The sequence below is a fragment of the Coffea eugenioides genome, chromosome 2 (assembly GCF_003713205.1).
Source record: "Coffea eugenioides isolate CCC68of chromosome 2, Ceug_1.0, whole genome shotgun sequence".
NCBI lineage: Eukaryota > Viridiplantae > Streptophyta > Magnoliopsida > Gentianales > Rubiaceae > Coffea > Coffea eugenioides.
The window spans coordinates 74105343-74128220 of NC_040036.1; the positions used below are offsets into that span (position 1 = coordinate 74105343).

Consider the following 22878-nt stretch of genomic DNA (forward strand, 5'->3'; position numbering starts at 1 on the left):
CTCAAGTTCAGTCAATATCGAGCTGATCAAGTCGAACTCGAGTTCAAAAATATTAAATTCGTTAGCTTGCGAGCCGCAAGCTCGATTTTATTTATATATATAATTTTTTATTTTAATAGTAAAATTACACATATATCCCTAATATTTTATTATTTATTAAAAAAATTATTATTTTATTTATTTTTTTAAAATAAAATTATTTTTATTTTTATTTTTTTTAAGCTCAAACTTGAGCTTGACATTTTGATTTCGTCGAACTCGCTTCGTAAAATTATATTGAGGTTCCGCTCGATTAGGCCGAAACTTGACTTGACTTGAATCGTTTGCGTCCTTTGGAGAAAGTTTCCTTCTCATTTAAGATTTTTAACAAATCTAACAGCAAATTTTGCTAGATTCTGAGCATATATGTTACCTATTCTATTAACAAAAGAAAAAGTACATTGGTCAAACAAGCCTCTCATCTTATCAATTTCGTCTAGAATAACAGCAGTTCTGGATTCCTTAACATTTTCCTCCATGATCATGTCCGCTATTGCTTTGCAATCTGATTGGAATTCCACTTCCTTCCATTGTGCTTCTCGGGCCATCATCATTCCCGTTCTGAGCGCTGCAGCTTCCTCCACTGGTGGTTCGCTTGATTATGCCTCAAATCTTGCCACATTGCTGTAAGTTTATAACCAACGATGCAATTAAGCTTTTTCATTATTTCTTTTGCCCTTAAAAGTCAACTGGATATAGTTTTGGAGGATCAGATAAGTTCCAATTCTTTGTTTCTGGTTTTAGATCCAGGTTTAGATGAGCGGATTTTTATTTTCTCCCACTCTGCTATCCTCAATCATCTTCTTTCTTTTTTTTTTTCCCAAGTCCTCCCACTATAGAAAAATTAAGAGCAAAACAGTGCATATTAGTACTCTTTTATAATTTGGTTTGAAGGCCCAATAGGATTTCCTGCTTTCCCTTTTTTATTCGTGATTAAAATTTTGAAGCCTACAAACTTTTGTTCGTGCTAAAATCTATGCTTGCAAATTGTCTTATCAGACAATACTTTTATCAGAGGAGTTCTTTTTAAGCATTTCCATTATCGTAAAAGCCTACCACTTCTTGAAAACCAATGTAGTATTATTTAATATGCGACCTACTAATGACATAGATATTCACATAAATAGCTTCCTCTAAAGAATTCTTGATAATTTCTCCAGCTAAATTGTTCAAGTTCTTCTGATCTAGAGCATCAAACACCTCGAAACATCAAAAGTGCTTAATCAAAGGCCATAGGTTTACACCTCTCATTTATTCTTGAGAAGTGCTTGAGCTATCCTTCCATTAGCTCCCTTGGGCAGGAAATCCACCAGGGGATCCCTCATTACCGGTAACATAAACAATCCTTAATGTCTCTGCTGGAGAGCGTTTGTATGAGGTGGAGTAATAATTCGCAGATAGGACATTGCTTGAGGTCTGATTTTCTGCGCCGAGATTTGGGTGGACATGGATGCCTTCATCCTTGTTGCCACCCTTAGCCAAGAGGTTTTTGACATTGGAAATGCGAGTTGTAAAATCAGCTACCTTGTGTTGGTATAGTTCCACCACTTGATCTGCCCGTTGGTAGAGATATAGCCTGATAACGGGCATCTTGGCCTGCTTCAACACCCAATAATGCTGCTGAAACCTGTAAATCAAGCATTAATAAATTGACCTCGAGCTCACTTCAATATTGGAAATTAATTGACGCGCGCGATTGGTTCATAACCTGATACTTTTGTGTTAGATGTCCTTCTGCTGCGTGATTTTTTGTGCTAACAAGTTTATAGACTTGCGCGCTTACTACGGTAAGTCTTGAGGAGAGGGTTTATGCCAACATATCCTGTCAGTTCAATGTATGGAACTGCATAAGTGGCCATAAAGAAACTCAGGCTGTTCTCGTAAGGGTTGAATGGAGGATCGAGAATGGAGGATCCAAATGCTGCATCAATGATCTTTGAGAAGAGTTCAGCACTTAGATCAATCTGAGGTCTTGGGATCAAAACCTACAGCGTCTTGAAGAGCTCTACGCAATTATAAGCACAAAAAAACAGTTAGGTAATGAAGAAAGAAATCCAGGTTAATGAACTTTTTTAAGGTCTTAAAAAAAGGAAAGAGAACTTAATTTTGAATATGTAGTAAATTATCAACCTTAGATGACCAACTCCCTGATAACCAAACGGTTGCAATACTTTGTGTGAGCTTGTCCAAATTTGCTTTTAGGACACCAATAGGAGCAGCGCATCTGATCCTCAACCCCCTTAAGGAGCCTATTGTTGGGTCTCATCCTAAAAATTTGACACATGTAACAAACCATGCGATTTCATTAACCCAATCCTACTCTGAAACCTATTTGGCTATTTCCTTCTCTTGAATATTGGCCTATTTGGCTATTTCCTTCTCTTGAATATTACGAAACCCACTCAGTGTGTCAATGATCCGACCAACAAGAAATCACGTCAAACAAAAATCTATAAACCCTGAATCCATCAAGTCCATGTCCCAAGGCACCCCACAAGAACCATTCTTCTTGCAAGAATTCCAGATTCTGTGCGAATTGCAACGACTCAATGTCACTTCTGGAAACTTGAAGCTGCTCAACTCGAGAGGAGAATGAAATATCAAAATGGCTAGACATCAACGTTAAGAACAAGAAAGTGTAAAAGAGAAATGATGAATGGAGAGCCATTGATGTAAGTGAAGACAATTCTGCTCATAAAACTTGCAACTTCTTGGACTTTATACAAGTAGGAGTAGAGCATTTTTTCTGTATATAGCATGGATCATCGTCCAGAAATAATATGAATCATGTAAATTTCCATTTGAGAAATTAATAAAAAAAACATCAATTATTCCACCATTCTTTTATCCCCTAGAAAACCTTTTTTTTTTTGGAAGAAAATCATTTTTGAAGTTTGAAGTGAATGCAGTTACTAAAGTAACATATTCTTTTTACCAATTCACCTTTGTCGAAAATATAAGTGCAAAGCGAGGGCAGTTACAAATTTTTGTAGTATGTAACTACATGTACCATAATTTCTTTGGATTAACATATTATGCTATTTATGCAAAATTACTCTTACGTTGCTTTTTTTTTTTTGTTTTTTCAAATTCATAACTTTACATTCAAGGAGTTGTTTAGAAGTAGTTTATTGACAGTGTGTTTGGGTAGGAGGTTATTTGATATATTTATTGGAAATAATTATTGTAGCACTTTGTATGATGTGATATATGCGAGATAAAAATGTGATTGATAATTATGTTTATGATATAAGTAGAAAAAAATTTGATTTTTTTTTTTTTTTTTTTTTTTTTGCAAATCTTGCTAACCAAACATACTTGCTTATCCGTTTCAGATTGTTTGAGAAAATTTTTTGAATTTTTCCTTCATTTGTATCATACTATCCTTTTTTTTATGTAAATGGAAAGTTTTAAATCTTTTTTTTAATTTAAGTGAAAAATTTTAAATTGAAAACTTTCTACTTACAACCCTCTCGTACAGTTGAATATTAAATACTTTTGGGTTGAGGGGAAAGCTTTTTAGATGGAATTTCGTCCAAGTTCATAGGCCCAAATTCATTGGTAAAAATAACTAGTTACATAATCTCGTATTTTCACGTACCTGATTTTTGTCTACAATTAAGATAATTTTACGGGGGGTAAAAATGTCTCAATATTTAAACCAAATGCAGGTCTTCTTGATATCTTTTGCCAGGTTGTTTTTTTTTTTTTTTTTGGTAAAAAACAAAAAAGCCTCCTGTGGTAAGTCTAATACACAAAAAAAATTCCTATGGTTTCAAAATATACAATACAACACCTCATACTTTGAACTAAATTGTAAAGGTGACGGAATCCGTTAAACTTAACGGAAATGAGTCAAATGACTTATTGGAATTTTAAAAAAAAAAATTATACCTAATTTTTATCAAATATACCTATTCTATCCCTTAACCCTCAATTCTCTCTATTTAGATAAGCCTGTCAATCGGCCTAATGAGCCGGGCTTTCATAAGGTCAAGCTCAACTCATTTAATTTGGAACATTTTCAGGTTTCGGGCTATGAGTTTCGGGTTCATAAATATGAATCTCATACTCATCTCACATAATATTCGGGTTATGAGCCTTAATCGAGTTTAACCCAAGTTCACTTATTACTCCTTAATTTTCTTAATATAATTACTATAACTATTAAGTTTTAAAACTAATTTAACATTTACAAGACTGTAATATTAAAACTAAACATGAACAAATAATAGTTCTTAAAAAGTATATAAACCAAAACTTTTTCAACAATATTTATATTTCGTTCAAAATGCATGAAAAATAGTAATAAAACATGCGATCATAAGCCAATAAATCTTTAAAATTTGAAATTTTTTTTATAATCTTGTGATTTGAATCCAAACATGCTTGATGATTTGTGTTTGTAGATCAAAAAGAAATCAACAAATATTATACCAACACAAAAATTTATTCATTCAACCAATAAGAAAAGTTAGAGATTCAATTATACATCACTAATATTGGCTCTCAAGAAAGCTCATGGAAGAGTCTTTAGATGTATTTTTATATTTTGTAATATATATATATTTAGTATTTAATAATAATATATTTGGATATATAATTATACATAATATCAAAATATAAATATTATATATATATATATAGATAATTAAAGGGCCGGACCTATATCGGGTTTGAGCCTAATAGGACCCAAACTCGGCTCATATTTAATTCGGGTTTAATTTTTAGGCTCAAAGTCAGACCGGCTCACTAAAATGTTGGGCTCATCGGGTTTTTTGTCCGGCCGAACGAGCCGAGCTCGAGTTGGCCCAACCCCATTGACAGTCCTATATTTAGAGAATAAAATAAATGATTTTTTTGAGTTGTCTTTTGCTTAATTATATCATGCCATTTTGGTCATTTCGTCCATTTCCGTTAAGTTTAACGGATTCCGTCATCTTTACAATTTACTTTCAAAATATGAGGGGTTGTGTTGTATATTTTGAAACCATGGGGAGTTTTTTTCTGTATATTAGGTTTACCACAGGAGTTTTTTTTTATTTTTTACCCTTTTTTTTATATATATACTTGAATAACTATACATGGTTATGGAACCTTTCACAACTCTTTTTTTTTTGTTTCTTTTCCATTGGACATTGTCCTCAATAATTTTTTTGACTTTTGAGGTAACATCAAACATATTAATCTGATATAATAATATTTACCTAGAGGAAATAAGAAACTTGAAAAGGTGCTCATTAAAGCTAGTTATCAATACTAACTATCTGATTAACCCAACTATCCAATGGCCGGCTGCCAAAATCAAGGGTTCAAATCCATTCGAATTACGACTCTAGTACCTAGATCAGACCATGTTAATTATTTCTCTCTTTATAATGTGGATTCAATTGATCGTAATTTTGAATTGTTATATAAAAATAAAAAAGAATACGAAAAACAGAGAACCAACAATGCTAGGTCAACCATAAAACAAACATTAATCAAAATATTGGCTTGATTTTTTTTTTTGAAATTTGTGTTCTTGCTTTTCTATTCAATTTTGAAAATATAGGAAAGATAAAATTTAATTCAACAGAATTAGTTAGTTGATGTAATAATTTCCTCAATTCATCTCGGTCTAAAAGTAAGTTGAATATTTAAGACCTTGTTTTCATTTGCTTTAAATTTTACAAAATTTAATTACAAAAATTGATTGTAGAAAATAATCAAAATCAACAAAAGTTACTCTTCAGCTGATTATAGATTTTAATTTTTTTGATTATTAAAAAAGTCCATAATTAGAAAGTAAAAACAGCAAAAACTTATTATCCAAAATTAAAATATATAATCATTTAAAATAATTAAATTGAGAACAAGCCCAAAATTGGTTAGAAGTTACACTATGCTTCGTCTGGTGCTATTTTTACAATGACACTCAAAAGGGCCTTCAACTAAGAATTGGACCTCAAAGCCCACTAATACAAAACACCTCCATTAATGTTTTTTTTTTGGGATAATTTCAAAAACCTCCCCTAAGGTTTTCGATAATTTTATTCGACTCCCTTAAGGTTTACATAATTATAGAGACCTTCCTTGTTATGATAAAAAGACAATAATGTCATTTATTAATTGTCAACTCATTGAAAACTCTATCAAATATTAAAACTCTCTCATCTACTATTAACCAATAATTCAAACCACAGTCTTTTATATTTAACTACCTATTCTCTTTCTCATATATCTATTTTTCTTTCAAACTCATTTATTTATTATTATCAACTAAATGTGTACTATCGCTACTAATAAAATCACCATGCACATTAAACCACCAATGCTTATATATCTTTCCCAATCCTCGATTTTCCATTATTAGTAAATAGTTTCCTTGCACCCATTTTTGTTTCCAATTTTTGATAGGTATTAGCAAATTGAAATTATCAAATGACAATTTGAGTGTTAATTTCATTGTCAAATTAGATGGAGATGAAGATAGTAACAGTGATAAAAAAATAAAAATTAAGGATAAGAAATGGAATAGGAACTAAAAATAGGTTATATTGTTATGGTTATCATAAAAAAATGTTCTTGATAGATATTTATAACTGCATTGTGTTTCTATTTTTTATTTACAATTATTGATATTATTCCTTTAGAGAGAATTTGATTGATTTTGAATTTTGTACCAATAGAATATATTGGATATTGATATTAGTAGTGATGATTTAGATTATTTTGTATTAAAAAGGTGGCAGCCATGTAATTGAAATTTAGGGATATTGATGAATATTGTAGTATATTAAGTAAAATCTGATATTGTTATGAAATTGTAGGTAAATTTTTGGGTATATGATGTAGCATTTAAAGTTGATACAATAGTCTGCATCAAAATTTTTTAAGTAAAATAGGAACATTAGAACAAAGATAAGTGTTTAGTTAGTGGTGATTTGAATGTTGATAAGTAGGTAATAGTGGTAGGAAATAAATATAAATGAAATAGAGACTGTAAATCATTTTTTCCTTTACATTTTTGTTGTGAATTATAATTCAAGAGCATTATAGGAATTTTAGAAAAAAGTATAGCCCTGTGGGTCTAGAATGTTACTTAAATAGGGAAAATAGGGGAGGTAGGTGTAATTTTTAGAAATTGAGGGGAGTTTTCCTCAATTGTTAAAAACCTTAGGGGAGATATGTGAAATTAACCCTTTTTTTAATCCCACATGAAAAGCGGCCCAATCAATAATCCACACAAAGCCCTATATAAACTCTCCGTCAAAAACCCTACTCCATTTCCCTTTCTTCTTCGTCGCTGCGTCTTCTTCTGCTTCTCTCTTCGAGTTGACAATGCTTCGTCTGGTGCTATTTTTTCGATGAGACTCAAAGCCCAGTAATACAAAAACACCTCCATTCATGTTTTTGTTTTTTTGGAATAATTTTAGAAACCTCCCCTGAAGTTTTCGACAATTTCACTCGGCTCCCTTGAGGTTCACATAATGACAGAGACCTCCCTTATTGTGATAATAATACAATAATGCCCTTTATTAATTGTCAACTTGTTGAAAAACTTTATCAAATATTAAAACTCTCTCATCTATTATTAATCAATAATTCAAAACACAGTATTTTCTATTTAACTAACTATTCTCTTTCTCATATATCTATTTTTCTTTCAAATTCATTTATTTATTATTATCAACCAAATGTATACTGTTGGCAATTGCTACTAATAAAATCACCATACACATTAAATCACCAATACTTATTTATCTTGGTATGTATTCCCAATCCTCGATTTTCCATTATTAGTAAACAGTTTCCTTGCGCCCATTTTTGTTTCCAATTTTTGATAGGTATTTACAAATTGAAATTGTCAAATGACAAATTGAGTGTTAATTTCATTATCAAATTAAATGGAGTTTTTCATTATCAAATTAAATTGAGTGTTAATTTCATTAACAAATTGTAGTGACAGTGATAAAAAAATAAAAATTAAGGATAAGAAGTGGAATATGAACTAAATATAGGTTATACTGTTATGGTTATCATGAAAAAAAGTATTCTTGGTATATATTTATATTTGTATTGTGTTTCTATTTTTTTGTTTACAATTATTGATATTATTCCTATAGAGAGAATTTGATTGATTTTGAACTCTGTGCCAATGGAATATATTGGATATTGATATTAGTAGTGATGGTTTAGATTATTTTGTATTAAAAAGGTGACAGCCATGGAATTGAAATTTAGGAATATTGATGAATATTGTAGTATATTAAGTAAAATCTGATATTGTGATGAAATTGTAGGTAAATTTTTTGGCTAGATGATACAACATTTATAGTTGATACAATGGTCTACATAAAAATTTTTTAGGTAAAAGAGGAACATTAGAATAACGATAAGTGTTTATTTAGTAGTGATTTGGATGTTGATAATTAGGTAATAGTGGTAGGAAATAAATATAAATGAAATAGAGACTGTAAACCATTTTTTTCCTTTACATTTTTGTTGTAAATTATAACTCAAGGGCATTATAGGAATTTTTTCAAAAAGTATAGCCTTTTGGGTCTAAAATGTTACTTAAATAGTAAAAAAATAGGAGGTAGGTGTAATTTTTAGAAATTAAGGAGAGTTTTTTGCAATTGTTAAAAACCTCAGGGAGGTATGTGAAATTAGCCCTTTTTTTGGTTTAATCGGCCCAATCAATAATCCACCCAAGGCCCTATATTAGAGCTGGCAAAAAAACTCAAAATCTAACAACCCGCCCAATCCGCCCATTAATTTTAAATGATGGGTTAGGTCAATTGGATTATAGATTTTGTTGGGTTGAGTAAGAACAACCCAATTTATTCCCTGGACGGGTTGGGTTTTTTATTTGGGTACCCAATTCCCAACTTGTTTAAAAGTAATTCAAAATAATAAATACAAGATTCAATATACATATGTCCAACTATTTGCATTTGGACATGTGTTAATAATTCATTCATTAATTTGTATTCAAAATTCTAATATATATATATATATATATTAATCAATTTTTAAAATTTTTATTTAAAAGAAAACAGAAACTTGAAATAAAAGGTCATGTTTATTTTACTTTTATAACAGCAGTTAAATTTGCTCAACTTTTATAATAATTTATTATGCCATTTAAGAGTATGTTGTTTTCCTCCCTCCCTTTTTTTTTGATTGTTCTCAAGTTGCTACTTGCTTTTGTTTGTTAATATTTCGTGTACGTATAATATTGTACAAATTTCTTTTTTAACCTTTTAGCATTATATAATTTCGGATTCTTCAAATTAACAAACAAAAGCTTACTTTGTATCAGCCTAATTTTTCAATAATTCAAAATAGGATTAATCTTTCCTACACTGACAGTGTATACACTATCAGCGTTAGATGATTGACAACTATGCAAAATTTGAATTTGAAATTCAACTTTTGCACACATGTCATGAATCTAACGATGATAGTGTATACACCGTTAGTGTAAGAAAGATTTACTCTTCAAAATAATGCGATCCCGATGTGGTAAAAATGTCAGAATAGTTCATGAATTCTCCTCTTATTTATTTCTTAAAAAGTTTGGGATTTTCCTTAACAATTTTTTGGGGACCAATACCGGTTTTACAAGTATATAAATATTTTCTGCTTTATATCAGAGCTGTAGTAATTCTAAAAGGTGGTAATTCTGAAAGATTAATATGACCATAGCATCAAGTATGATCCTAGATGATTCTAATTAATCAGGTGATGAATTATCTAACTATATCTATAAAAAAATACCTTCTAATATATATTATATGTATATAGATCATGATATTAACTTTGAATCAATATAGTTGACTTGCAGATTCTATTTTGTTTTAATTAATTATGGCAACTTGGGCATGGCTAGTTCAACGATTTCATTTCGTCTGAAGCAAATACCTCCAATCTTCAACTTCATGAGAAGTTTGGAATCAGCAAGACAATTAATTTTCCCTCTTAATTACCGAGTCCAAAAACCAAAATACAGTAATGTCTCCGGTCATTTAATAAGTTTCAATCAATTAGTAGTATTAAAAAGTATAAAGTAAACAATTTTTTTAGCTAATCTATTTAAATGTACAATTTATTATCTAAAATTCACAATATAAACAATATAAAATATTATTCTATTTATAATGTGTTTTCAAGGAATTTAAGAAGTGAATGTGTGTGAAAATACATTTATGTATGTGAAAATGTGTTTATATGTGTGAAAAAAATCATTTTTGTATGTTAAAATGTATGTGAAAAAGTTTTTGTATTAAAATGTATTAATTAATATGTTGGGTCATATTTGGGTCATGTGTTTGAGATAATTCAATATGATTCAATCCAATTTAAAGTTAGGCGAGTTGCATATAATTTATTTAACCCAATATTAATTCACCCAAAACCCGTCCAACCCGCCAATTGCCAGGTATACCCTATATAAACCCTCCATCGAAAACCCTAGTCCATTTCCCTGTCTCCTTCGCCGCTGCGTCTCCTTCTGCTTTTCTCCTCCGTTACAGAATACCAAATCAGGTAATTGCCCCAAAAATTCTATTAATCTACTTTTATGTTCATCTTTCTGATTAATAATTTTTCACCATTTTGTGTTTGTGGGATAAAGGAAAATGAGTAAAGGAAGCGGTGGTGCCGCCCTCAAGGGAGGGAAGAAGAAAGGATCGACGTTCGTGATTGATTGTTCGAAGCCGGTGGAGGATAAGATCATGGACATTTCCTCACTGGAAAAGTACCTTCAAGAGCGTATCAAGGTCGGCGGGAAGGCCGGCGCTCTTGGAGATTCCGTCACCGTTGCTCGTGATAAGACTAAGATTACAGTCACCACTGAGTCCAGCTTCTCCAAGAGGTAAAATTTTTCGCTTATTTTTCTTTGATGAAATTCTCCCTTTTTCTTTCTATTGAATCTTATAATGGGTCTGGCTTCTATTTGTATGCCATTTTGATATCTGCTACTGATTCTTTGAAGTCGCCGTTGCCACTCATTTGATTCGAATTTTAAGTTAGTATTTGCTTCTTATTCTGGATGGACATTTTGGTTTTATCTGCTTTGTGCTCTGGATGAGCCTGATCTATTCTTGCTATTTTAGTTTTGGATGTGTCCTTGAGAGACCAGCATTTTAATATTTCAGTTGATTTGAGCAGGTCTGAGCCTATGGGACCTAATCATTTGATTATTTTATTTAGTTGATCTTTTATATTTTTAGTTGAGCAGGTCTGGTATTAATATTGGATTTTGACAATACTGGATTAAACTTTTGTGGTTGTCGTAGAAAGTTTCTTAGGAGGGACGGATTGGTATGATAATGAGACCATTTCGACACCCTGCAAAAATCTCCACCGCAACACACACACACACACCCCCCCCCCCCCAATTTTTCTAATTTCACGGAAAAATGAAAATACAAAAAATCCACCTAACATGTTCTAAGTTTTCTTGATGACTGAATAGTCTTCTGTGATTAAAAATTCTTCTCCAGTTTACTTAATGTGAAACTGGATGACAATGGTGCTTGTTTTGTGACTCTTATATATGGTATCACTCGGAAGTGGAGAGAGGTGCTGGATGTACGAGTCTTTTTTTTTTTCGGCTCAGGAAGAGAAAGCTGTGGGAATCTGTGGTTCTGTACTATTATTTCTTGAGACAATTTGTTTTCTGATTGGCCCTTGGGACTTCTCTAAACTGATGGTTTTCATGTGCCGTTTCTTGTAGACAGTTTCCTCAGCTAGAGGATCCTTTCATCAAAATTTTGTGCTCTAAAGTTAAGCTTTACTTATAGGTTGGTCGTTTGTTTCTGTGGCTCAGGTATTTGAAGTACTTGACAAAGAAGTACCTAAAGAAGAACAATGTGCGTGATTGGCTCCGGGTGATTGCTTCCAACAAGGATCGGAGTGTGTATGAGTTGAGATACTTCAACATTGCTGAAAATGAAGCTGAGGAAGAAGATTGATTAGGAGGATAGATCATTTATCCAAGAGTCAGCCTTGTCAATTTGCGTAGTCTGTAGCTTTACTCTGGCTATTGTTTCTTTCAGTGACAATATTTTCGAGTTACGTATGTGAAATTTGAAATCCTGCAAATTTTGTTCTTTCCCCTTTGGGAAACCTGAATGAGAGACACAATCATATCAGATTAGAAACTGTACTGAAATTGGTTTTTGCAAAGCTCACACTCGTATGCACTTATGTTGATAACATTACTGATGTCTAGATCACTGGCTTGATTCTGGACTTGTTCAGTAAAACAGCATTTGCTGATGGAGTGACTGTCATGGATAACTAGTACTGTGACAAATGTTGCACCGGACACAATACCAAGCTAGTAGGAGTATGTAAAGTTATTATGTGGGTAAAGTTCATGAACTGCTTTTGTGTACACCTTTGCTGATGCGGAGAAGATTGGTATGCTTTTGTCTTTTTTCCTGCTAATGGTGTTGAAAGATGTAAAATTGGCGGAGGGGAATATTTTTTTTCTCACAAGGAAAAACACATGATATTAATTCCCGATATTCACAAGACCATCACATTTTCCTAACAATAAAAAGACGGGACTAGTCTATGAGTTCATGCAAGTATGTCATACCTCAATGGAGAAATGTAAGATTAACCTTTTGTTGGTTGGTGGTAGCTTTTTTATACTGTTCAACCTCACATAATCATCATCGGACCCGCACCAATAATGTCATCATCGGATCCACACCAATAATCTGCGTGCATCGTTGACTCTTCAACATTGTCATCTTCCTTTCCATTTTTTGTTAACACGATCATACCTTTTATTTTAGACTACTTCTATTCTCCGTTAAAGACTCCAAGAAAGGGTAGCCAAAATTTCAAGAAGAAGAACAAGACATTGGAGAAGAGTTGAGTACTGCAGTTCGTCAGAAAGTGGTGTAGGCTTTCCTTTAAGCATAATTCGTGTTTCTGATTTGAAATGTTTAAGAATTCATGTGCAGCCTGTGGATGTTTTGGGCTTTTGTTTCTTAGTCTACCTGCATTTTACCCTCCTCGATTTCCTTGGTGATTTATTTGCAATCCTTGTGATTGTTTGATGGCTATTATAAGTGGTAAAAAAGTGAATTTCGTTAAACGTTTTCACCCCTAGTTGTGTAAATCCTTGTGTTTATCAAATGCTTTTGGAAGTAGGAACTAAGCTTGGAAAGAGGAAATGTTTTACATTTCTGGTTATTAACGTCTAGAGAGACTTCTGGGTTTTGTTAATGGCTCGTTTGCTGTCTTTAGATGTCTTATTTTTGGAACTCATCTACTAAACTCAACAGAAATCACTACAATGGCTGAAAAAATTGAAATACTATTAGTCCCCTTCGCCATCTTACCAGCTGGCTGAGTAGTCTTCTTCTTCTTCTTTTTTTTCAAGTATAAATGTAGGCGGGAGGTCTCGAATCTGGTATCTCTAACTTACACTCTCTCCTGCGTTCCACCCCCCGGGGCAGGGCTTAGTAGTCTTTGGTTTTAATAATCTCTGCAAGATCAGTAATCTGACTTGTTTGCAATACTTGTTTGACCAACAGATTCTGTTTGACAGACTGTGAAATTGAGAGATTGATGAGAGTGTTCAGTAAGCAAGCATAACTTGTGAGAACTTAAAGATGGACGGATCTCATGTGTGGACACCATCTGATGGTAATGGACAAAATGTAAGATCACCAATCTCAAACTTTAAGCAGATACGATCAAATAGATCTTTACTGGTTTTTTTTTTTTTTTTTTTTTCTCTTCTTTGGGATGTTTTCTATTAACAGGGCAAGAAGACATTTTGGAGCTATTGTGTCATTTGTTGTATACTGCTCATTTACACTTCTTCAGAGAAGATAGGAATCTTTATGTAAGTGCTGCTCATACAATATGTCTAAGACTCTTTATGGTAAGTGGGAATTTGATTTGATTGAACCCCATGGATAAGCAAATCATTGGTTTCGGTAGCTTAGATTTTAGATCATATATATATATATATATATATATCGTTCATTTGTATCAGCTTCTTTTTCATCCTCGTACTAGGAACTCAAGAAAACTAGGAAATTATAGTTTCAAAATTGCTGCTGACAATATCGGAACAGTACGGCCATTGGAGAAAGCATGTCATTTCAATAAAATATATCAGCTAGGGGACTCAATAGCTGATACAGGAAATCTTGTTCGAGAGAGTCCCTTCGGCAGTGGTTATCCTTTCGCCCATCTTCCTTACGGAGAAACAACCTTTGGATTTCCTACTGGTCGATGTTCTGATGGCCTTCTTATGATCGACTACATCGGTATGTAGTTATTCGAACTAATTTTTTTATTCCCGTTTCTTTCTTAGCTGAATAATTTCTTTCAGTTATGCGTATTTAGTTTTTTTACTTTATCAATGAAAAATGTAATTCTTGCAACATGAATTTCCTCTTTTGTCGGTTTTCGAAGTTCAATCTATCAGTTTTGCATGCCTAATAATACCTAGTGATGAGGATCACAAATTTTATTTTACAGCATTGGCATCTGGTCTCCCATACCTCGAACCCTCCATGAAAGAGGATGGAAACTTCACCGCTGGGGTAAATTTTGCTGTTGCCGGCAGTACTGCTTTACCAAAAGAGGTGTTGGAAGCTAAAGATATTACCAATCCAATATCCAACAGTTCACTTAGTGTACAGTTGGACTGGATGTCCTCTCATTTCGCCTCTATTTGCCATACCAAAGAAGGTTTGCAAAACAATCTTTACCAGCCAGGAACTTATAGCTAACGTGTTAAAAGTGATTATCCTAAGTTTCTATTCTTAATTTTTGATCCAGGATGCCGTAAGATGCTTGAAAAATCTCTTTTCTTCGTTGGAGAGATTGGTGGTAACGATTATAATGTGCCATTCCTCGAAGGAAGAAGCATGAATGAGTTAACCTCCTTAGTCCCAGAAGTCGTCCAAAGTATTACCAATGCTATCAAGGTCAGTTTTTTCCCTCTTTTAATTTGGTATGTCCTTTAACTCATTCAAAATTCGTAAATTCCCCTGGTAGCAGTTTCAACTAGACATTCAAAAGATTACCTATTTCACTTGTTCAAGTCAGGTTAAATGCTTGAATTCTAGACACTTGCACTGGGGTAAAGAAACACTGATAACACAGTTTTGATCCTAATAAAATTTTTCTGTTTCAGAGAGTCATTGATTTTGGGGCAACTCGAATTATTGTCCCAGGAAACTTCCCAATAGGTTGTATTCCAGTTTATCTTGCTTACTTTCAGACAAACGACACAGCAGCATATGATGAACATCATTGTCTGAAAGACTTGAACAACTTCGCCGAGATTCACAATCAGCTTCTAAAAGCATCCATCAAGAAATTGAAGAAAGATTATCCCAAAGTTGTCATTGTCTATGGTGACTACTACAATGCCTATTTGTCACTCCTGTCCAATGCCCGAAGTCTAGGTACGTTTGTTACAATAACCTTTTCTTCAGCATGTTAGTAGCCAAGATTGCTGAATAGTTTCTGGGATAATTCTTGTAGGATTTGATGAAAATTCTTTACAAAAAGCTTGTTGTGGAACTGAGCCATATGATTGCTCTAGTGGCAAGTTCTGTGGCACTCCTGGAGTTAAAGCTTGTCCAAGACCTGATAAGTACATAAGCTGGGATGGAGTTCATTCCACGCAACAAGCATACAAGTACATGACAGCATACTTGCTGGACTCTATCATACCTCAGTTAAAGTGTCATTCTTCAGCTCTAGATGCTCGAATGAATAATCAAGCAGTATTCTAATTTTTCATATTCTTCAACGTTTTGCTAGATTATCTGATAAGGGCCTTTTTCTTTTCCATCTTTTTGGGGTCCCCTCTTGAGGGCACACTTGTTTTGATCATTTTGAAGAATAGCTAGGATCTGGCCTTTAAACTATCTCATGTCTCGTTAATTTTGATTATTACTTGCTTCACATAATTCAGTGCTTACTTTATTCACTTTACCTTACTTTTTTTCCCACATAATATTTCTTCTTGGTTTTTATATTTTTTTCCGTAGAGGCCAATAGGGTGTCAACAAATATCTAAAAAATATATCTTCATCGTCTGGGGACATAGTATGTACTTCAGGACTATGACTTTGCCTTTCTGCAAGAAACATCGACAGTGGAGCTGAGAATCTTGTTCCCATGCGCGAGTACAAAATACTAATGCAGGTAGGCTGAGGTTTTGGAAGAAGATTGAATAGGATGTACAATTATTTCATCTGCCTAACCATTCTTTTGCATCGTAAATCATCATCAATCATCATCTTCCACTCCCCTGATTCAGCCCTTAAAAATGCTCCATAAAGAGGGTAACAAAAATTTCAAGGATAGAATGCTGGACACGAGTTGATTACTGCAGTTCAGTTCATGGTAACTGACACTGGAGTCAACCGCCACCACCGAAACCATCACTGACAAAGTGCTGTAGCCTCTCTTTTTTAGTTCAATTTCTGTATCTTATTTGAGATTTACTTTAGCTTAATGCGCAACCTGTGGATGTTTTGGACTTCAGTATTTGTAGTCTTCTTGAATTTGCAGCTTCATGATTTTCATGGTCATATAGGTTACAGAAAGACTGAATTTGGTTGAATTGAAAGTTTTGGGTACAGAAATGATCAGATTTGATCAAATAAAAATGCCAAAGTTAAAATAAAGGGTTGCTCGCTGCTTATTATTGAATCTTGGATTTTTTTTTTTCCCTTTGTGCGTCAGATTTGAGTGTATGACAAGGGTAGAAAAAATTGGCTACAATGGCCATGGCAAGAATGAGATTTAGAAGAGTGGCAATACCAGTCTCCGTCCTAAAACCTTTGCTCTAGCATTCTCATCATTCCTGAATCCAATCCGTACCACCTCTGCCCCATAAATGGAATCCATGGAAATCAATCCGCGATTCACAAAATCGAAAAACATACATAAACATAGAAAATCGAACAAACCAAAATAAACAAAAAAGGGCAAACTGAGGAATTGAAGTTTGGTTGATAACAACCATCATGGTCAGAAGACCTCAGCACCACTAAAATCCCCTGGAAAGTGTTGTAATTTTCCTTATCTCTTCTACTGCCTGATAGGACAACTGGACAAGGAATTTTCTCTCTTCTTTTCCTCATTTGTTTACTGCTATTTTAGTAATGAAATCCGTTATTTACTGCATTGCTTATTTTCTGTTTTTGAAAAATTCTTGAACTAAGTATGGAAGGTGGCAAAGTAGGAACTTCTCAATATGCATGTCTCTGATTCTGATATAGATTTGTATCTTCTTTAACTTGTTTCTTTCATATAATTCTCTCTTATGATGGAAAACCATTGTCTGCAACAATCTAAACAACTTCTCCATGTATCGCACGCGATGCGCGCTTAAAACATGCCATGGAGGAGTTTGAAGACAGATTACCCCAGCACAACAATTGTTTGTGGTGACTTCTCAGTAGCCATAGAGGTAAGCTAACAATTCTGCCTGGCATTCCTGGGGTGCCTGATCGTCCAGACTCAAAACAACAAGAATACTAATGTACGGCAGCTGATGAAACCACATTTTTATATGTTTATGCTTGATTAAGACTAATCAAAGAAGCAGGCCACTTGTGTGCAGGGATTTCTTGACATGATTATTAGAAATTTAAGATTTCACAATTAATATTGACTGGTAGGTGCTAACAGATGACCATAAACAAACAAAAGGTGTAAGAAATTGGAATCAGTTCATTGGATTCCCCATTTTGCAGAGGAAAGAAAGGATGGTTGGCACTCCATATATTGTGCACGAGCTTCTAATACTCCGGCAGTTCTGCTCTTTGAGAGGAAATACACTTTCTTCATTGCACAAAATCAATTAACTGACAATAGCTCCTTGCATAAATACCTTAAACATTGAGAATTCTATGATAAGCAACCAAAGATGGCAGCCTTCAAATTTTACATATTATTGATGCTTGCAGATTTCAAATATTTGGCAGTAACCTGCCTTATTTTATTTATTATCTACATCTTGTGCAAATCAAATAGAGTTTACCTCATTGACTTTGTATGTTTCCGTGCACCTGACGCATACCGAGTTCCAATCTCTGGTCCAGTAGAACACTTGGATTGCATGGGTACACAAACATTTGAGTTTCAGAGGAAAGTTTTTGAAAGATCAGGCATTGGTAATGAATCCTACTTACCTGCAGGAATTCATAAACTTCCTTGTGATCGTTCGTTAAATTCCACAATTGAAGAAGTTGAGATGGTTCTGTTTTCAATAGTTCAACAGCTTTTCACCATCCACAAGATCAATCCGAAAAGCATCGACTTCCTCGTTACAAATTGCAGCCTCACCAACCCCTGCCCCTCTTTGGCTGCAATGATCATAAACAAGTTTAGAGCTTCAATCTTTCTGGCATGGGCTGCAGTGCAGGGATTTTGTCAATCAGCCTAGCGAAGGACTTGCTCAAAGTGCACAAAAATTTCACAGCTCAGCATGGAATCAGTAAGTGCAAATGTATACGAGGGTAAAGTCAAGTCTATGCTTCGAATGGGAGGAGCAGAGATTCTACTATCAAATCGAAATTCAGACAGACGAAAAGCGAAATACGAATTACAACAAATTGTCAGGACCACTCTCAGTTCCAGGACAGGTTCTTATGAGTATGTGATGCAGGACCTTGATGATGAAGGCTACATAGGAGTCTCCCTTTCAAGGGCTATACTTCAAGTTGCAGGGGATGCCCTGAGGATTAACTTGTTAACATTAGGTGCATTGGTGCTGCCTTATTGGGAGCTAGTTCGATATGGACTAGACATAAGATGGAAGAAAATCTGGGCTCCTGCTAGAAAAAGAGGTCCATCTGTACCAAATTTCAAGAGGGCTTTCAATCATTTCTGCATACATGCAGGTGGAAGCGCAATAATAGATACCATTAAGGACAAACTAAAATTGACAGAGAGGGATGCTGAAGCCTCAAAAATGACTCTTTACAGGTTCGGAAACATCTCATCTTCATCGACGTGGTATTCATTAAGCTGTCTAGAGGCCAAGGGGAGAGTCAAAAAGGGTGACAAGATTTGGCAGCTGGCTTTTGGTAGTGGATTCAAGTGCAATAGTGCAGTTTGGAAGTGCATTTCAGAGCTCAAACCAGACAATGCCAATGCTTGGTCAGACAGGATTGATCTGTATCCAGTAAAAGTACCAGATGTAATCGACCATTAAGTATCCATGGTTTGCCAGAACCAAAAAAAAAAGAAGAAAAACAGCAACTGATCGTTGCATATACTAAATATATGAAGCTGGCTAAAACAATGAAAGGAAGATGTTTACCAGTTTCTTTTTTCCCAACCATATTCTATTGAAGGAATATGAACGTTAAGAAATGTACCCTATTGAAGGAAAAATTGAACGTTAATCAGGTTGTAGTCTTAGCATCGTCTTTTCAAATGCAATTCTTGATATTTGTCTGTAGCAATCTTAAATGTATTAATTTAGTGTTGTACATTTTATAATATTTTACAGTAAATGACCTTATCAATAATAATATAGTGTAGGGAAGAACTAAATTAAAGCGCTAGCTTCATCTCAGTTTTGAAAATAAAACAAAAGACAACGTTTTGTGCAGTTACATCGAATATGTTAACTTTCGAAGAATTATATGATCTTCTATTTGAAAAAAAAAAAAACATTTCAAAATAGAATATGTTTGGTTTCAATATGTAGGGTAAATAATATTCAGACATTATGATTGTTTTATGTATAATTATAAAGAAATTTAATTTGTTAAACACAAAGTAAAAAACGAGGAACAAGTAAACATTTCCATATGTGTGTTTCGGGTTACAAGATTTTTGCTTATCTTGTAACTCTCCCAGAATTCTAACCACTCCATGAGGTGCGAATTTGTAAAAATGGGGAACTATACGATTAGCATCGATAGCTTTGTTTGGATTGTATTTTTCTGGATTTTTTGGAGAAAAATTACTGTAACGATTTGATATATGTGAGATAAAAAGATGATTGAAAAATATATCCACGAAAAGGAAAAATTGCAATCCAAACAAGACTAGATCTATGCAGCTTTTCTAATCTTTTTGGTTGCTAAAACGAACTTCTTCTACCTTAATTCTCATTTCTGACAAATTACGTAGTCCAATTGTCTCAAATGAACTCAGCAACAGTTGAAAAAATAGTTGTTGACTAAGTTTCACTTCTAGTATATCCTCAAAGATTAATACCCATAGCTACTTTAGTCATATAAAATATTTAGCAGTTTTGATCCTTAAAAAGTTAATGGTTAGGAGCAAAGTGTATATACTTTGACTTCAAGAGGGCAAAGTGTAATTAACCCTTTTCTTTAAGTAAGTACACTTGTAAACTAAAACTCGTCACTTAAAAATCTTGCCCATATGCTATACCCTTATAATTTATAGGTTCATATGCATAACTCAGAAGGACAGCCCTGTCTCGTGTCAAAATGTTTGGACTTCCGTAGAATCCTACGTAGAACCCCAATTTTAGGGTTCTAATAACAATAAATAATGTGTGCAGGGTTATAAAATTGAAGGGATAAAACAAACATTCAAAATATATGTGAGAGAAAAGAAAATAATTAACTCACAATATTATTGAAATCACAAACTATAAAGAAAGTCACACCACAATAGAAAACCTAACAAATTCTTCTAGACTCTCTTAAGAAAATAGTTTAAACTAATGCCAGACTTGTTGGAAAAAAAACCACTTGCATGAGAAATTACCAAATAAAACACAAATTCCTAAATCATACAACTACCAAAAACCTAACTCCAATAAAACTAATAAATAAATAAATATTTCTAGACTTGGTTTAGTTTGCCAACATTGTCTCTCCTAAACCAAACTCTCCATTGAGGCAGGTCCAACACCATCTCGAACAACAATTTCTATGCAAATTTCTGTCGTTGTATAGCTGACATGCAATTTCATCTTGTTATTGGTTATTAACTTCATCTTTACACGTGGCAGCGGGCGCACTTTGTATTTTGCAAATAATTTTTCAGCAATTTTTTCTTGATCAAAGTACTCATTCATGCAAATCCATTCATCACCAAAATCACCATATTTACCACCAATATAAGTGCCCAAAAATACAAAATCATAGATTGCTCTCTTATCAAAACTATCATCACCAAATAATTTAAAATATCCACATTTGGATAATTATCCAAAAATTTCATACTTTCAGTCAACTCTTTTGGAGCAAAATTTTTTTGAATTGCAATGAAATCCATATCTATCAAATCAAATATCTTTCCATCATCTTGAGGAGAGTCCAAACCAATGATTTTTTTCAATGATAATTTCTTTTTCTTCACATAGCAAATCAGACTTCTTTTCTTCCTTTACCATATTATTGCAGTTTTTTTCTTCAACAAATTCATCACTTCCAATTTCTCCAAACAAAATATGCAAATCAAAACTATCAACTGATTCAAAATTTTCAATATCACCCATATTATCAACAAATCTATCATTCTCAAAATTCACAAACCATTTCCAACAACCAGACTTTGGTTTGAGAGCATAATTCTTCTCAATCGTCTGAAAAATATAGTAAATATCCTTCTAAAATCTCCAAGGTATTTTAGTATGACGAACAAAAGTTTTGTAAATACATTCTGCCATTGTTTTACACATCACTTGAAAAAATAATCGTGCCTTTTTCTTGAAAACATGTTTTGGCATGCATCTCACTTGCATCAACCCAACAAAGAATGTCATCTAAATTACATTGTTTGAGATATTTTTTCACTATCAAAACCCAACCAAAATATCTATGTCTATCTGTCATTATGGGAGTCAATATGAAAAATTTTTCACCATCAATCAAATCTGTATAATATTACAATATTTAACAATTTATATACCCGAATAATTTTTTTTTCTCCATTCTATCAAGTTTTCTTGGCCTCCCTGGTTGATTGACCAATTAAATCTTTCAATCTGACAATCCGCAGCAATCAATAAATCTGGCAGGACTCTTCTATGGTCTCTGCCTTCACCTGTAGCAATCTAACAATTTTCGGACCAATCTTATGTTCGAATTCTTCATCAACTACACACTTCAGGACCAATTTTGTGGTCAACCTCGATTAACTGAATACTTTTCAGCAATTTTTTGGCCTTATTCTCTAACAGCAGAAACGCCAAAAACTAACATCATAGTCTGGCTCTGATACCAATTGTAGAACTCCAATTTTAGGGTTCTAATAATAATAAATAATGCGTGCAGTGTTACAAAATTGAAGGGATAAAACAAACATTCAAAATATATATGGGAGAGAAGAAAATAATTAACTTACAATATTATTAAAATCCCAAACAATTAAGAAAGTCACACCACAATAGAAAACCTAACAAATTCTTCTAGACTCTCTTAAGAAAATAGTCTAAACTAATGCTTTATTTATAACCTACCAGACTTGTTGGAAAAGAAACCACTTGCATAAGAAATTATCAAATAAAACACAAATTTCTAAATCATACAACTACTAAAAAAAACTAATAAATAAATACTTCTAGGTTTGGTTTAGTTTGCCAACATCCTAAATCAACTATAAAACTTTTCCAGTATTATACTGAGCAATAATAGTTCTCTAGGTGGATAGTGTTCAACAATTTTGTTATGCCGAAAATATACCGTATAAATTACTTACACAAGTGAAGTCTATAATGTGAATTGGATGTTTTAGTAAATCACTACCTATTTTGATTCTTATATAAGTTTCAGTTATGTCCACATAATATCTTCTATAAATTTCGTCAAACTCAAATTTTTCAACAAAATGTTTATCATACTTCTGACAAAATTT

The 22878-nt window shown here is 33.2% G+C and overlaps 2 protein-coding genes and 2 pseudogenes across 6 annotated transcripts; 3 read left to right on the plus strand and 1 right to left on the minus strand.

Moving 5' to 3' along the window:
- Positions 1–1286: 1286 nt before the first annotated feature.
- LOC113760240 lies at positions 1287–2707 on the minus strand (annotated as a pseudogene).
- A 7775-nt stretch (positions 2708–10482) lies between these two features.
- LOC113760992 (60S ribosomal protein L22-2-like) lies at positions 10483–12266 on the plus strand. Its single transcript, XM_027303775.1, has 3 exons — positions 10483–10572; positions 10661–10900; positions 11858–12266. Exons 2-3 carry the CDS (start codon positions 10665–10667, stop codon positions 12000–12002), a joined length of 381 nt encoding a protein of 126 aa, XP_027159576.1. The 5' UTR covers positions 10483–10572; positions 10661–10664; the 3' UTR covers positions 12003–12266.
- A 510-nt stretch (positions 12267–12776) lies between these two features.
- On the plus strand, positions 12777–16011 carry LOC113761446 (acetylajmalan esterase-like). Of its 5 annotated transcripts, none has more exons than XM_027304433.1 (8): positions 12777–12944; positions 13584–13709; positions 13815–13897; positions 14074–14327; positions 14542–14754; positions 14845–14993; positions 15203–15476; positions 15556–16011. In XM_027304433.1, exons 2-8 carry the CDS (start codon positions 13662–13664, stop codon positions 15807–15809), a joined length of 1275 nt encoding a protein of 424 aa, XP_027160234.1. In that variant the 5' UTR covers positions 12777–12944; positions 13584–13661; the 3' UTR covers positions 15810–16011. The 5 variants fall into 5 exon arrangements, with proteins under 5 accessions (XP_027160234.1, XP_027160237.1, XP_027160238.1 ...); XM_027304436.1 differs by having other exon boundaries at positions 13598–13709; XM_027304437.1 differs by having other exon boundaries at positions 12777–12939.
- A 1945-nt stretch (positions 16012–17956) lies between these two features.
- On the plus strand, positions 17957–19246 carry LOC113760241 (annotated as a pseudogene).
- Positions 19247–22878: the final 3632 nt, after the last annotated feature.